This window comes from Euleptes europaea, chromosome 10 (genome assembly GCF_029931775.1).
Source record: "Euleptes europaea isolate rEulEur1 chromosome 10, rEulEur1.hap1, whole genome shotgun sequence".
In the NCBI taxonomy this organism is placed as follows: Eukaryota; Metazoa; Chordata; class Lepidosauria; order Squamata; family Sphaerodactylidae; genus Euleptes; species Euleptes europaea.
In genome coordinates, this window is record NC_079321.1 from 14714230 (window position 1) to 14728929 (window position 14700).

Sequence of the window (14700 nt, forward strand, 5' to 3'; positions counted from 1 at the left end):
AAGAAATAAAACTGCACCTCCACACCTACTGTGCAGTAGCAAATCTGTTTGACAGACCTTTGAGGTGAACAGTAGGGATGCTCAGACAGTTGCCAGTTTGGTTCATATCCTGTTCGCCAGTCGTGAATAGGGAGCTGGTTTTTAATGACCAGTTTGGCAGTCCCCTCACGGCTGCTTGGCAGGTTGTGTCACTCTATTCCTTCCTAACCAGGAGGCTTATCGCACCAACAATTTACAGCATATTATCATTGTGCTCGGTGTGTGTGTTTTGGATGCGTATTCTTCATTTCAGATCGCACCGTGCCTGTTAAGACTGCTCCCAAGACGGTTTATCGTCATATCGCAAGGAGGAGCGTGGGGGAGCACTGCGCCATGTCTACCTCACTGATGCTTCCCTGCCTCCCCTGCCCTTTTTTTTCACGCATGCGCAATATCATTGATCCGAAGGAACGCTGTACGCCGTTAAGAATTGCCTCATTTGCACGGCAGGGAAACCCTAATCAGTAATCACAACCTATGCAGGCATTCCCCCCCTAAAAAAACCCCAAAATGAGCCTCATCCTCCTTGCCCCATCCTTCCTGCACCACTGCCCTGCTCAGCAAGCAATGTGTTAAATGGGCAATTAAATCAGTCACAAATCATATAAAGCAGTCATAAATAAATGCTATGTTTTATTCAGTGTCTAAATAGTCTCTAGTTCCAGTTTCTGCCAATCAGTTCACATTGGCGGCACCTTTGTGCATACTCAGTTTTGCAAAGACCAGATGCAAACCTGTTCGGCAGGTGTCTGTGGTTGTTCGGCATGAAGCAAACAGGGTGATTGAGTCATGTCTGCTCGACACCTTCAAACATGCGAAGTTTGATTATCAAATATGTTCATGGTAAAATTCACAGTATCTCTAGTGGACAGCAGCCGGGCAAAGATTGAGGTTTGGCTCATGTGGATCATAGCAGTCAAACATGGCTTGTTCCTCCATTGAAGATGTCTATCACTAAATGTGTAGCATTCCTACTTGCTGGTGAGTTTGGGAAGAAACAAACAATTTCCTCAAACCAACAAGAACATATCTAACCCAAGTGTCTAAGTTGAGGTGTCTATATGTATCTCTGGGATCCCCAACCTTTCCCAGCCTGAGATCACCTTTGGAATTCTGATAGTGTGGTGGGCACAACCACAAAATGGCTGCCACAGGAGGTGGAGCCAGCCACAAAATGGCTGCCACAGGAGGTGGAGCCAGCCACAAAATGGCTGCTCCAGCTTACATTCAGCCACACAGTGAAGATCCTTGTGCTGTGGGGGCAGCTACTGCTAAAGCCACATTTTTAAAAGTTTGCACAGCCAATCAAACCTCCATTGGCCAATCAGAAACCTTACTAGGCAAAAGCCCCACCTGGCCCCACCCGCTTTCTGAAAACACTTGGTGGGCACCAGGACATGTATCAGCGGGCACAATGATGCCCACGGGCACCACACCAGGAACACTTGCTCAATCTATTGATCAGTTGATCAATATAGCTCGAGAGACAGACGGATAGACTTTAGCTTGTTGGTGTGAGGAAATCATTAATCTCTTTCAAACTTGCCCTGGAAATAGGGATGCCTTGATGTATGTGTAGTATCTATAAGTGGTTAGTTGAGAAAAGTACATATTAATTATGTAGTTAAGATTTGGTGCATGTAAATTATGTTTCCCCTTGTGTAAGAATCTGACCAATGACAATTAGCTTTCCTTTATCTCCCCCCCTCCCCCTGCAGTTTTTGACAGTGACGCCAAGGACATTGTCTTCCTTATTGACAGTTCTACCGGTGTCGGGTCCGGCAGCATCGCCCACATTCGAGATTTCATTCTGCGGTTTATCACGCAGTTGGATGTTGGTGAACGCAAAGTGAGGGTTGGTTTGGTCCAGTTCAGCAACGATGTGTTCCCTGAATTATATTTAAGAGACTGCAAATCCAAAAGTGATGCGGTTACTGCTACCCGCCGCTTACGGTTCAGAGGAGGAGCTCCTTTGAATGTTGGGAAAGCGTTGGATTATGTTGCAAAGAACATCTTTGTTAAGTCGGCAGGAAGCAGACGAGAAGACGGAGTCCCGCAGCATTTGGTTCTCCTTCTTGGAGGGAGATCCCAAGACGACATCAGCAGGCCGTCCAGTGCGTTGCAGGTGTCTGGAATTAAAAGTCTGGGCGTAGGAGCAAGAAATGCAGATAGTGCTGAGCTACAAAGGATTACCGGCGCTCCCAGGAGTACATTTGTCATCAAAGAGTTTACAGAACTCCCAGCAGTAGAGAGGAAGATCTATGCATCATTTCAGCAACTTCCAGAGCCACCAACGGAACCAGACATTCCAGTTGTTGGTCAGTCTTTTTTGTTCCAAAGTAAAATGTTGAATTTTTAGTTTTGTTTGGGTTTTTATTGGATGGGAGATAAGAGTGTTGCACACAGCCAGAGCATCGCTGTCTCTTTTCACATCAGCGACTACCACTGCCAAAGGACAAACCCTTTAAAATACTGAATAATTGTTTCTGTAGCAGTGCTCCAGGGAAAAGCAAAGCTCAAAATGCATAGCTGGTTCTCTCCAATGCCTACAACATCCCTTTTGTGTCAATTCCCCTGGAGGAAATGGCAGCTTTGGAGGGCGGAGTTTGTGGCATCACATCCTTCCTAAGTTCCTTCCCCTCCTCAGGAATAGCCCCAAGATCTCCAGGACTTTCCCAAGTCAGAGGTGGCAACCCATGTTTGCATATGGAGCCAGCGTGGTGCAGTGGTTAAGAGCAGTGGTTTGGAGCGGTGGACTCTGATCTTGAGAACTGGGTTAGATTCTGCACTTCCCCACATGAGCGGCCAATGCTAATCTGGTGAACCGGGTTGGTTTCCCCGCTCCTACACCTGAAGCCAGCTGGGTGATGTTGGACTAGTCACACACTCTCAGCCCCACCTACCTCACAGGGTGTCTGTTGTGGGGAGGAGAAGGGAAGGTGATTGTAAGCCGGTTTGATTCTTCCTTAAGTGGTAGAGAAGATCGGCATATAAAAACCAACTCTTCTTCTTCTTCCTTTTCTTCTTCTTCTTCTTCTTCTTCTTCTTCTTCTTCTTCTTCTTCTTCTTCTTCTTCTTCTTCTTCTTCTTCATTTAGTTGAACCATATTGACAAAAATCCAAACACTCTGAATATGGAAAGGCCTGTTAACTTTTATATTTTTCATTACAATGTGTTGAATAATTTCTGTAAGAGGAAACATTTCATACTCTATTGAACATTCAATATGTAAAAACAAATAACGATATTGAATTGATTAAATATACTGTATAAGATTAAGGCTTTGGGGTGGGGGGAATAGAGAGTTTAAGTATTTTCCCCAGCCCCATTACCCGGCTTACCCTGCCTCCTCAATAATGAAGTCAAGAAACAGGCAGCAAATAGCGTTGCCAACTTCCTGCAGGGATCTCCCACCCCCCAGCAGTCCCTCCCTGTTTCTACTCAGTTGGACAGCAGGAGGAAAATGGGGTGAAATGGGAGGCTGTTTGCCAGCGTCCCCATGTGTTGATGTCACTTCCATTGCAACCAGAAGTGACTGCGGCACGTTGCCATCGACGCTCTAGCATTGGTCAAAACTCTCTGGTTAAGCCGCAGTTTCAGCAGAATGCTAGAGTGTCACCAGCGATACACGAATGTCACTTCCGGTCATGCTGGAAGTGACATCAGCGTGTTGCCTGTGATGGGGTCAGTGAGGTCCCCCCCACCCCAGCAGTTGCCAGCCTTATACTGGCAACCCAAGACAGGAAGAATAACTGAGGGACGCAAGGAAGAGCAAGAGATCGGGAAGCGACTCATCAACAATGGAGGACAGAGAAAGATGGAGAAAGAGAGAGAGTGGTTGCAGGAAGGGCATAGAGTCATTAGGCCAGACTGCCTCATTGAATAAATGAATTTGTTTTCTCTACATGAGGATGGACTGCTTCTGATATGCCTGTGTTATTGCATCAATTCCCAATGACAATAACCCGGTAGGAGGTTGATGGTTCAAAGCAGTTTGTTTATTAGGCCCAATAGACACACCGGGTGAAAATTGCCCCAACCGCGCAGGACAAGTCACACAAAACATCAAAGGAGTGCAAGCACGGATATAATCTTTGGTAATGGGAGGTACAAAAGACGAAATATATGGTGTCAATACATAGAACCAATAATAGATATTTAAGGATTTGAATACCCTATTAGAGATTCGGAGGTGTTACATAGAAATGGTGATCTCATTCTCACTGATGAGCAGTGAAGACCCTCATGGTCAGGTGCTTCTCTATTTGATCCTAAATTACTGCAGTTCTTCTTATCTTGGACCCTGGCAGCTGCCAAGGCTAACTAAGAGGGTTCCTGGCTGGTTCTTATCTCTGGAAAACCAGCTTATGCAAGCATACTAAAGCCATCTATGGATTCTTTAATTAGCTTCTAACTAAGGAGCAACAGTGGGCCTCTTATACTTGAGGCCCGTAACATATGCAAGTGCTTGGTGTAACTATACAAGCCGCCTCTAATATGCTGAGTGTGGCATGTTCATGAGTGCAGATATACTTTACTGAGTACAAAGAATATATTTCAAATCAAAGAATACATTTCCAATACATTTCCCATAGCATATAATGATTTCAGGCATTACACTCCTTGATAGGAGCAGATACCTCCCCAGGGACGTAACTGGGGGTGGCAGTGAGGAGGGCAGCCACCACCCCTGTGGCATGCAGAGAGGGCGGCGGAACCGCCTCTCCTACCTCGCACAGAGGCGCCTACAAGAGAGGCAGTTCTGCCGTCCTTTCTGTATACCACAGGGGCGGCGGCTTCCCTCTTCAATCCCCCCTCCCCAGTTACGCCTCTGCCTCTAACAGCATGGTAGAGTAAGGGGCCGAGTGCTAGGCCTGCTTACTCAAGCTACTTTCCTTCTTCCCAAAATGTGTTGCCTGCCTACCACACCCCCCTGAGATCCCTTCTGAATGGCCACCCAATGTCAGGTTTTGACCCCCCCCCCAAAAAAAATTACAATAGTTCACTAATATGGGAGGCAATAAAGGTTTTCCATGCAGCCCCGTGGTGCAAGTGGTAAGCTGCAGTACTGCAGTCAAAAGCTGTGCTCCCGACCTGAGTTCGAGCCCAACGGAAGTCGGTTTCAGGTTGACTCAGCCTTCCATCCTTCCGAAGTCGATAAAATGAGTACCCAGCTTGATGGGGGTAAAGTGTAGACGACTGGGGAAGGCAATGGCAAACCACCCCGTAAACATAGTCTGCCTAGCAAACGTTGGGAGGTGACATCACCCCATGGGTCAGTAATGACCTGGTGCTTGCACAGGGGACTACCTTTACCTAAAGGTTCTCCAGTAAGTGGAAGTGATCCTAGTTCCTTGAGTTGTGCCTTAGATTCCAGCCTGTTTTGCCCCAACCTACCCCAGAACTTAGGGGAATCCCTGAGAACCGAGCCAGCACACGTTTCCATATCACTTCCTGGGTTGTGTGTTTCTTGGAAGAGTGACTGAAGACTGGAAGGGTGGGACAGAACTGTGGGAGGTTGTGTATTATACGATATGATAAGAGGCCTTTTTCATTCTATGGAGGATGTCAAAATACGAAAAGCGTCTGCACTGAGGTAGTAATGAAAACAAGACATTCTTTGTGTTGAACTTGTTATAAAGTTTAATAGAGTCAGGAGAAAGATTCCAGCGGAGAAGGGAAAGTGGTTTTTCTCTGACCGAGAAAGTGCTTTCAGAAGGGAAATTGCTTTTTCAATTAGATTCCTCCCGAAACAGAACTTGTTTCTTGGCTGTTGCATTCTGTGGGATATTTTTCTTCTAGATTTGCATACCTGACATAATGTCTTAAAATATGCACGGGAGGTTTTGCTTTGGATTTGCCACTCTCTAGATGCACATTTCCCCCACCCGAATTTTAAAACTCAACAATAAGCCCCCCATGCAGAGTTTTGAGAATTTGGTTGGGGAAAATGTGCTTCACGAGAGCTGCAAATCCAAAGCAAAACCTCCCATGCATAAATGGCCTATATTCTGTCTTGTGGGGGCAGCAAATACAATCTGAGCTGCCCTGGTGCTTAACTAGGAAGTAGGCACTTGTTACGAAGCTCCCTGGAAGATCCAGGGAAGAACTTGGAATAGTGTGTAGTCAGAGAGCCAAATGCTGAGCTTCTCTTTCAGCCAGGCTCACTCACTGTGTCCAGCGAGGTGTAGTGGTTTAAGAGCGGTGGTTTGGAGCTGTGGACTCTGATCTGGAGAACCGGGTTTGATTCCCCACTCCTCCACATGAGTGGTGGAGGCTAATCTGGTGAACTCGATTTGTTTCCCCACTCCTACACATGAAGCCAACTTGGCGACCTTGGGCAAGTCACAGCTCTGATAGAGGTCTCTCAGCCCCACCTTCTTCACAGGGTGTCTGTTGTGGGGAGGGGAAGACTGTAAGCCGGTCTCCCTTAAGTGGTAGAGAAAGTTGGCATATAAAAACCAACTCTTCTTCTTCCTCGAAACATGGAACCTGTCCACTGCCTCAGCATAGGGTGATAATCACAGTGGGTCAAAAAGCTACTTTGATCCAGTACAGCTGATGTATGGTATTCAGCCATAAATTACTGTGATGTGATTTTGCTGTCAAGTCACAGCTGATTTATGGCGACCCCATAGGGTTTTCAAGGCAAAATACTTTTGGAGGTGGTTTTGCCATTGCCTGCCTCTTGGTGGGCTGAGAGAGTTCAGAGAGAACTGTGACTGGCCCAGGGTCACCCAGCAGGCTTCCTGTGGAGGAGTGGGGGAATTGAACCTGTTCTCCACATTAGAGTCCTCCACTCTTAACCACTTTGCCACACTAGCTCTCATAAATTACTACTACTGTTAAAAGCGGTACGGCACTACAAAACACAAAGGAAAAAGAGCTAATGGCAGTTGCCGAAATCCACTCCTTCCAATTCCAGACTTCTCAGAGAAAGCACTGGCCTATTTTAGAGAGTATCTTCCCAACCACGGCAGCAATAAATTTGCTTTGCTTGTAAAGTAAATATCACAATTCTAATTTGAGGCCACATTTTATGGGTTTGGTGTCACAGCTGCAAACCGTGTAGATTCCCTGATAGCAGATTGATGTGAAGTGAATTTAGTAAAAAGTTTCTTCTTCTTCTCCCCAACCTTTTAGATGGTAAAAAACAAGCCGACATTGTGTTTTTGCTGGATAGCTCCATTAACTTTGGAAGGAACAATTTCCAAGAAGTTACTGACTTCGTATCGGGCTTAGTCGACGCTATTTATGACGAAGGGGATTCCATCCAGGTTGGCTTAATCCAGTACAACTCAGACGTGGATGACGAATTCTTCCTGAAAGACTTCTCCAACAAAGAGCAGATCATAGATGCGATCGAAAAAGTGGCCTACAAAGGGGGCAGAGTCTCCAATGCCGGAGCTGCCATCAAGCACGCCCAAGCAAAGCACTTTGTGAAGGAGGCCGGGAGCCGGGCCGAGCAGAAGGTCCCTCAGATTGCTTTCCTCATCACAGGAGGCAGGCCGGACGATGATGCGCAAGCAGCTGCCTCAGCGCTGTCGCGGACAGGCGCCAAGGTGTTTGCGGTCGGGGTGAGGAACATCGACCAGGGGGAAGTTGCCCTGCTCTCCACGGACTCCACCACGGCGTTCAGGTCTCCGACGACTGCTGGCCTCTCTGAGTTGAACGAGGCCGTCTTGGTGACGATGGCTGACGTCATGAGAAAGCAGCTGTGCACAGTCGTGGGGGAAGTCTCCAGAGGTAACTGCTGCCCTTTGAAGAGTCATTTTTGGAGCATCCCATTCTTGAATGTCTGCTCAGGGTTATCGTTGCGGTACACGATAAGAGAGAGCCAGCATAGTTAAGAGCGGTGGTTTGGAGTGGTGGACTCTAATCGGGAGAACCGGGTTTGATTCCCCACTCCTCCACTTGAGCGGCGGAGGGTAATCTGGTGAACTGGGTTGGTTTCCTTGCTCCTACACATGAAGCCAGCTGGGTGACCTTGGGCTAGTCACAGTTCTCTTAGAGCTCTCTCAGCCCCACCTACCTCACAGGGTGTCTGTTGTGGGGAGGGGGAGGAAAGGTGATTGTAAGCCAGTTGATTCTTATGTGGTAGAGAAAGTCTGCATATAAAAACCAACTCCTCCTCCTCCTCCTCCTCCTCCTCTTCTTCTTCTTCTTCTTCTTGATTCAAAATTAGATATACGGTTATTACAGAGACAGCAACAAGTCTCTGCACAAAAACTAAATGCTATTCTTTTTCTGCTCCGTACAATTCTGTAAACATTTCTGTCGCTAGGTTGTCATTTTCTCTACTCTGTGTAAAATCGTTACTTTTTTCTTCCTAGATTGCAATCTGGACATTATAATTGGATTTGATGTCACAGATGTTGGACCGCGGCAAAGTATATTCACGGTGCAGAGGGTTCTTGAATCAAAGGTTGAGGACATTCTAAACAGGATTATTCAAATACAGAGAATTAGTTGCACTCCCAATCAGAACCCTTCAGTACGGGTGGCTGTTATGGCGCAGACTCGCTCTGGAGTAGTGGAAGCGTTTGACTTTTCCGAGTATCAGCCAGAGTTGTTTGAAAAGTTCCAAGCCTTGAACACTGGGGGTCCATATGTTCTAACTGCTGAGACTCTCAGATCTTATCAGAATAAGTTTGCAACAGCTCCCACTGGAAGTGTGAAGGTAGGTCTGGATGCTGTTATCATTTTACGGGAGAAAATCCCTCAGATTTGGGGTGATAGAAAATAGAAAATTAGAACCCATAAAACTGTTCACTTTGCAACTTGTAAATTGTCTGTAAGGCTGGGTTTCTACTGTTTGTCATGATTCCAAATATTGCTTGGTGGTGACAATTCAGAAGTTAAACAAAATTGTCAATCACGAAAAGAAAACCCACTCTGGAGCATCTTGACCCTAATCACTTGCAGCATCTGAATTTTGTTCTAGATACAGAAAGGAAATGGCTGTGGTTTAAATGAATACGTACACATTTTTCTTTGCTGACCATTTTCCAACAGCTCTAAATATTACTAATATTGGCAAACGTACACCTGCCTTACCCGGGATCTAGCAAACAAATCACTGGAGTTGGAGGTCTTAATACCCAAGTAAATGACTGTAGTGATCTAGTCAGATACATTACCGGTAGTTATACGTAAGAGCACATGGAATATGCTGTTGAGGGACGATAAGTTGCATTTTTCTCCATGGACTCATAATTTTGGTGAAGAGATCCAGCTTGCATTGTCTGACAGTCTGTGTAGATCTGGCTCCAGTGGTTGTGATTCTTGGATCCAAATGAGACATTAGGATTTGCAAATTCTTATGTTTCCTTCACAATCCTTCACTAAATGATTGGTCACACCGTGACTTCAAACCTTACACATTTCTTTACTGGTTACTACCTGAGTCCCCTTACCAATGACTCCTTGCCAAATTCCCTGATGTAAACCAATAAGTGCCTGATCATACCCAGACTCTCCTGCTTTCTAACCAGGTAGGTCACTGCATAAATGTCATGTCTTTTCTACATATGGTGGCCATTCATCCTGTTATTTTTACAAGATGTTGAGTCATTTCTCCTGTTTTCTGTAACAAAATGCTGTCAGATATAAATCTGACTTTTCTGCCTGGAGGAACAGAAGAGTAGAAAGGTAGGGATTATTTTAGGGGTTTTGAGGCTTCTGTAGACAGAACTGACAGAACTTTCCTGCTCTCTCCCTGTTGTCCTAGTGGCCGAGAGTCTGCCTGGTTACTCATGACAGCTATGGCGCTCAGGCAGCAATTGGCTAGGGATAAACAGCATTTGTGCCCCTCTATTGTCAAGCAGAGGCAACCGTAATGGGCCAATAATGCGCATTGTTGAGTCTCAATAATAACGGGTCTCAATAATGTGTGTTATCCCACCTGAAACCCAGCTGCCTGGTTGTGCTGTGGGCTGCTGACTGCATGGATGGATACGTTGTGCTCACCACAAGAGGAGGCAGCCATTGTGAAAGAAGTCCCCAACCCGGCAAGAGCATCTTGGCAGACCATCTTGATGGTCTACCATCTTGGGCTACCATCTTGATTGTCTGTCTGGGAACGTGTGAGAATATTCCCCTCTCCTTTATCTAGTTATTTATTTTTTAAATTTCTAGCCCTCCCTTCTAGCTAAATTTCCAAACATTAAAACTAAAAATAGTGCACGATTCTTGCAGCACCTGCTGTGTCAAACAAGCAGATAGGCCACCCCCTCCAGCATAATTGTACTAAATACCAGAAAAAGAGGGGGCAAGGTAGGGAGGCCAGCATTGGTAACACCTGTGGCTGTCCTCAGTTATAACCAAGAGGTTCCCTTATCAACTGTGTGTTATAAGTGTAGCTTGTATTTGTCAGGTCCCTCTTTGCCAGGTCCCACTTCGCCACCAGCAGGAGGTTTTTTTGGGGGAGCCTGAGGAGGGCGGGGTTTGGGGAGGGGAGGGACTTCAAAGCCATAGAGTCCAATTGCCAAAGCGGCCATTTTCTCCAGGCGAACTGATCTTTGTTGGCGGGAGATCAGTTGTAATAGCAGGAGATCTCCAGCTAATACCTGGAGGTTGACAACCAAAACAATATATCCCTATGCTGTAATGAAGACACTCATTCATAGTACACAAAGGCCGTTGCAGTCCTCCGTTAAAATGTGGTCTGTGTGGGCTGGATTCAGCAGGATTGGTTTGGTGGCAGTGGAAGACGGAGTGGCCTGTATTCTTTTGCTCCTTCATTTGGCACCCTGGAAAGGTTGTCTAGCTGATGCTCCCTGCTTGGGCATGGGAAGATGGCATCAGTGCCCTTCTGAAAACGGGGCATTTTCGGCCAGTCTCATCTCAATAACAGACAAGGATTTCGCTGCTGTTTTCACTATAATGTCACGTAATTCACAACTGGTGATTAACTTAAAAGATTTTCGTCCTCAGGTGGTGATACACTTGACTGATGGCATTGACGGCTCTAAGGAAGAGTTACAGGCTGCGTCGGCTGCTCTAAAGAGAGAAGGTGTTGTACTATAAGGCTGTATTTTCACGTTGACCTGTTAAGTCACTAAGATTTGGGTTTCTAGCAGCCCATTCCAGACCCAGATGAAAGTCCTTAGGAGGCCAGGAAGGGGCTGCGCCAGCGTTCGTGCCCCCTGCACCGGCGCCTGTGCTACTTATGCCATCCAGGGTGGCATGGACGCTGGTGGGGGGACCCAGACGCCATCCTCCCGGTGCCATCCTCCCACCGGCACAAAGCCCCGCGCCGGCGTCCTGGGGGGCTTTCGCCCTGGGTACGTCATGTATTCCCCCATGATCTCACCCCTGAGCTTCATAGCCATGTTCTTCTGGATGGATTCTCGCTGGACTGCGCAGTAAGCAGAGAGACTAAAAAATGATGGCTTTTTCCTTCCAATTTTTCAGGGGTCAAGGCTTTCATGCTTGTTGGGCTGGAGCGAGTACCAAACTTTGAGGATGTGATGAAGCTGGAGTTTGGACGTGGCTTTACTTATAACCGGCCTCTTCTAGTTAATGACATGGCTTTGCAGTTTGAATTGGCAGAGCAACTGGTATGTTGTTGTTGTTTTTGGAATATCTCATTTATCCAGGTTCTCTCGGTTGGGGTCCCTCAAGCACAGGATCAGTGATACATTTACTGGGTACTGCAGCAGGAGTCTGCAACCTTTTTTTATTTAAAGAGCCAAAAGACATCAATATTCAGAGCAAGAGAACAACCAAGAGCCAGGGGGAGGGGGAGGGTTCATTTGCATATCTGAAAATATCCAAAATTACTAGGGTTGCCAGTTCCCTCTTCGCCACCGGCGGGAGGTTTTTGGGGCGGAGGGGAAGGACTTTATTGCCATAGAGTCCAACTGCCAAAGCGGCCCTTTTCTCCAGGTGAACTGATTTCTATCAGCTGGAGATCAGTTGTAATAGCAGGAAATCTCCAGCTAGTATCTGGAGGTTGGCAACCGTATAAATTACTGATAATTGGCCTTTTTGATTAACAGTTCATAAAGTTGTGCAGTTGAACCCCATTATAAGGAAGTGGCTCACACAAGTTCTCAAGTAATAAATATACCCAGGAGCACTTTGTGTAATTATTTCAGTACTCTGGCAACTGTACACTTGAGTACTGGCAACTGTTTACCTCTGTTCATTTCCCTTTAAAACCCTTTACTCTCATTTTCCTTCCATGCACAAAATGGTTATTCCAGCATCCTACCCATCTCTCCAGTATACCATATAACTTCAGATTTCATTTTTTTTAAAGAGTCATATTTTGGTTCCATATTGAGTCACATTTAGCTTGTTGCTGACCTGTGTACTAGACAGTATTTTCCACGACATTATATTTAATGAGTGAAGTGCTGAACAATTTCTTTGGGAACTTTACATCTCATGTTTTTCTCATGATTTTAACATTTCAATTTAATGATTCAGCACAAGATCTCTGGCATTATCTTCCCTCTCTTGTTCTCTCTGAGACATTTCGGGGGTCATCCCCCCTTTTAACTCTGTATGTATAAAGAAAAGGGCTTGTGATTTACTTTGTTTGAAACACAAACTGAAAGGACAAAGGGGGCATGGTGTATTTCTAAGGGGGTGTTGCCACATATGCCCCCTGCATAAATAGCAAGGCAGAACAGGCCTGATTTGTTAGATTTGGCTATGATATGGTTCTGAGTATCCATGTATGAACTTTAAGAAATGGCCTGTGCAGTTGTTTTCCCTTGGTGGGAGAGATTTGACCTGCTTTCTGTTTTTACCACTGGCTTTTCTTTCTTTCCCAGGACAACGTTGCAGAAAGAGCGTGCTGTGGGGTTCCATGCAAATGTTCTGGACAGTGGGGGGACAGGGGATTGCCAGGTACCGCTGGACCAAAGGTGAGGTGTTTTAATCTCTTCTTTGGAAATCCAGCATACAGGGGTTTTTTTGGGGGGAAGGGTGGTTCTTTGGCTGGAATCCTAAGAACTGCCCAAGTAGTTTTGCATCTCCACAGGAGTTTCTAGCAAACTGCAAACTCACATTACTTCCACCACCACCCCACCCCCAGAAGTTTGCGGTATGGTCTGGGGATTGGCAATGGACAGGCGGATTGTCAAAATCCCACTCAGGGTAGCTTCAGGACTTTGAGCCCAGGGCAAGAGGGCACTGGAAGTCCCCCCAACCTATATCAAGTAGCTGCCTGGATCTTTGTTTATCAATAGAGAAACAAATTTCTAGATATGTCTTCAGTCTTGCCTAATAACATTTGGATTTTGGGACAGATTTCAAACTCTTTGATGGGAAAAATAGAACTTATGGGTTTTAAATTCTTAACATTTCAGCAATGGGAAATTACCACATTCAGAACTGGTGCGAATATTCATTTTGCCTGCGTTCTGTAGCCCTGGCCTCCTCCTTGGGGGTGCTGGGGGTGTGTGTGCTCTGACAGGGACACATCTAGCCAAGATCTGAGCATGGCTGTGCTTGAGGATAACATGATATAACAAGAACAAGTGAAATACCAATGAACAAAGAACTTTGTGCATCCCCTTCTCTCATGGCACAGGGAATAATTTGCCACTGATTGTATTTGTGATAACTTCAGGTCTCACAAATAAGCTGATCAGCCTTTCATCTTACCTGTTATCTGTTTATAGGATTTGAAATTTGTAAAAGGAAGGGCAAGACTTGTGCCGGCAAAAAGGGTGGTGTAGCATTAAATTACATTTTTTTATTGTACTTTCGGGCTGGCTAGCTGCTCAGGCCCAACTAACCCCCCACTCAGGATTGTGCTACTGCAGTGCTGACTGAAACAGAATCCACTGAAGTCATGGTGTAATACAGGATGCATTAGAGACTTCATTGGATTAAGTGGTATTTGGTGTAAAATAGGTTTCAAAACGCACAAAGAAACAAAACAGAAATCTACTCTCCCTTTGAGACTAAAAACGTTAGCAGGTAGTTTAATGTCTTCCCTAAATGTCTTCATCTAGGCGTTCATATAGTGACACAAAGTGACTTTACAGAAACCTCTCTTGTAAGGCGGAGAGTAGAAAAAAAGGTGATAGCCCTTGTACTAACAAAACCGGAGATTAAATTTTGGTCATGCACTAGGAAAAGATCGATAGAAGCCAAACAGGATAGTATAACGTAACGGTTGGAGGTATGCAACCATCAAAAGCAAAGACCCATTTGAAAGTCATCTTCCACGAGCTGGAGAAGCCTTCTCTTTGCTGGTTGTTTGGCATTTCCTGAAATAGGCAAAGATTGTGGGTAATCATGTTGTTCCATTGAAAAAATCCGAAAACAACTGTTGTGGAATATGTTTTTTATTAAGATCAACCAAGAACTCTTCATTAGACCCAACGAGCAAAAAGATAGATAAACCAAGATTCACTAAGGTCATGGTCAGATTGTTTGTTTAGCACAATCAGTTTGTTATTTATAAAAGTAGTAAAGCAGTCGTCTTTTATTCCGTTCCAATCACTAAGCAGTCATCTGCTTTATAAACATTCAGAAATGTTTTGAGTGGAGATTAAAGAAGAGAATACAGGATATTAGAAGTAAATCTTTTTCTGTGCATATAAATAAAAAAACATGTGTGTATCTTTAAAGGGCGTCACAGGAGAAGATGGCTACAGAGGCTATCCGGGAGATGAAGGTGGACCGGTGAGTAAACCT

The 14700-nt window shown here is 45.4% G+C and overlaps 1 protein-coding gene across 1 annotated transcript in view; it reads left to right on the plus strand.

Annotated features, from left to right (window-relative positions):
- COL6A3 (collagen type VI alpha 3 chain) overlaps positions 1-14700 on the plus strand; it is a 106801-nt gene that overhangs the window by 38326 nt on the left and 53775 nt on the right. The window contains exons 9-16 of the mRNA XM_056856863.1: positions 1744-2350; positions 5953-5965; positions 7183-7785; positions 8373-8719; positions 10975-11053; positions 11455-11600; positions 12825-12917; positions 14635-14688. Of these exons, the coding sequence (XP_056712841.1) occupies positions 1744-2350; positions 5953-5965; positions 7183-7785; positions 8373-8719; positions 10975-11053; positions 11455-11600; positions 12825-12917; positions 14635-14688 (1942 nt within the window). The remainder of the gene's footprint in view (positions 1-1743; positions 2351-5952; positions 5966-7182; positions 7786-8372; positions 8720-10974; positions 11054-11454; positions 11601-12824; positions 12918-14634; positions 14689-14700) is intronic.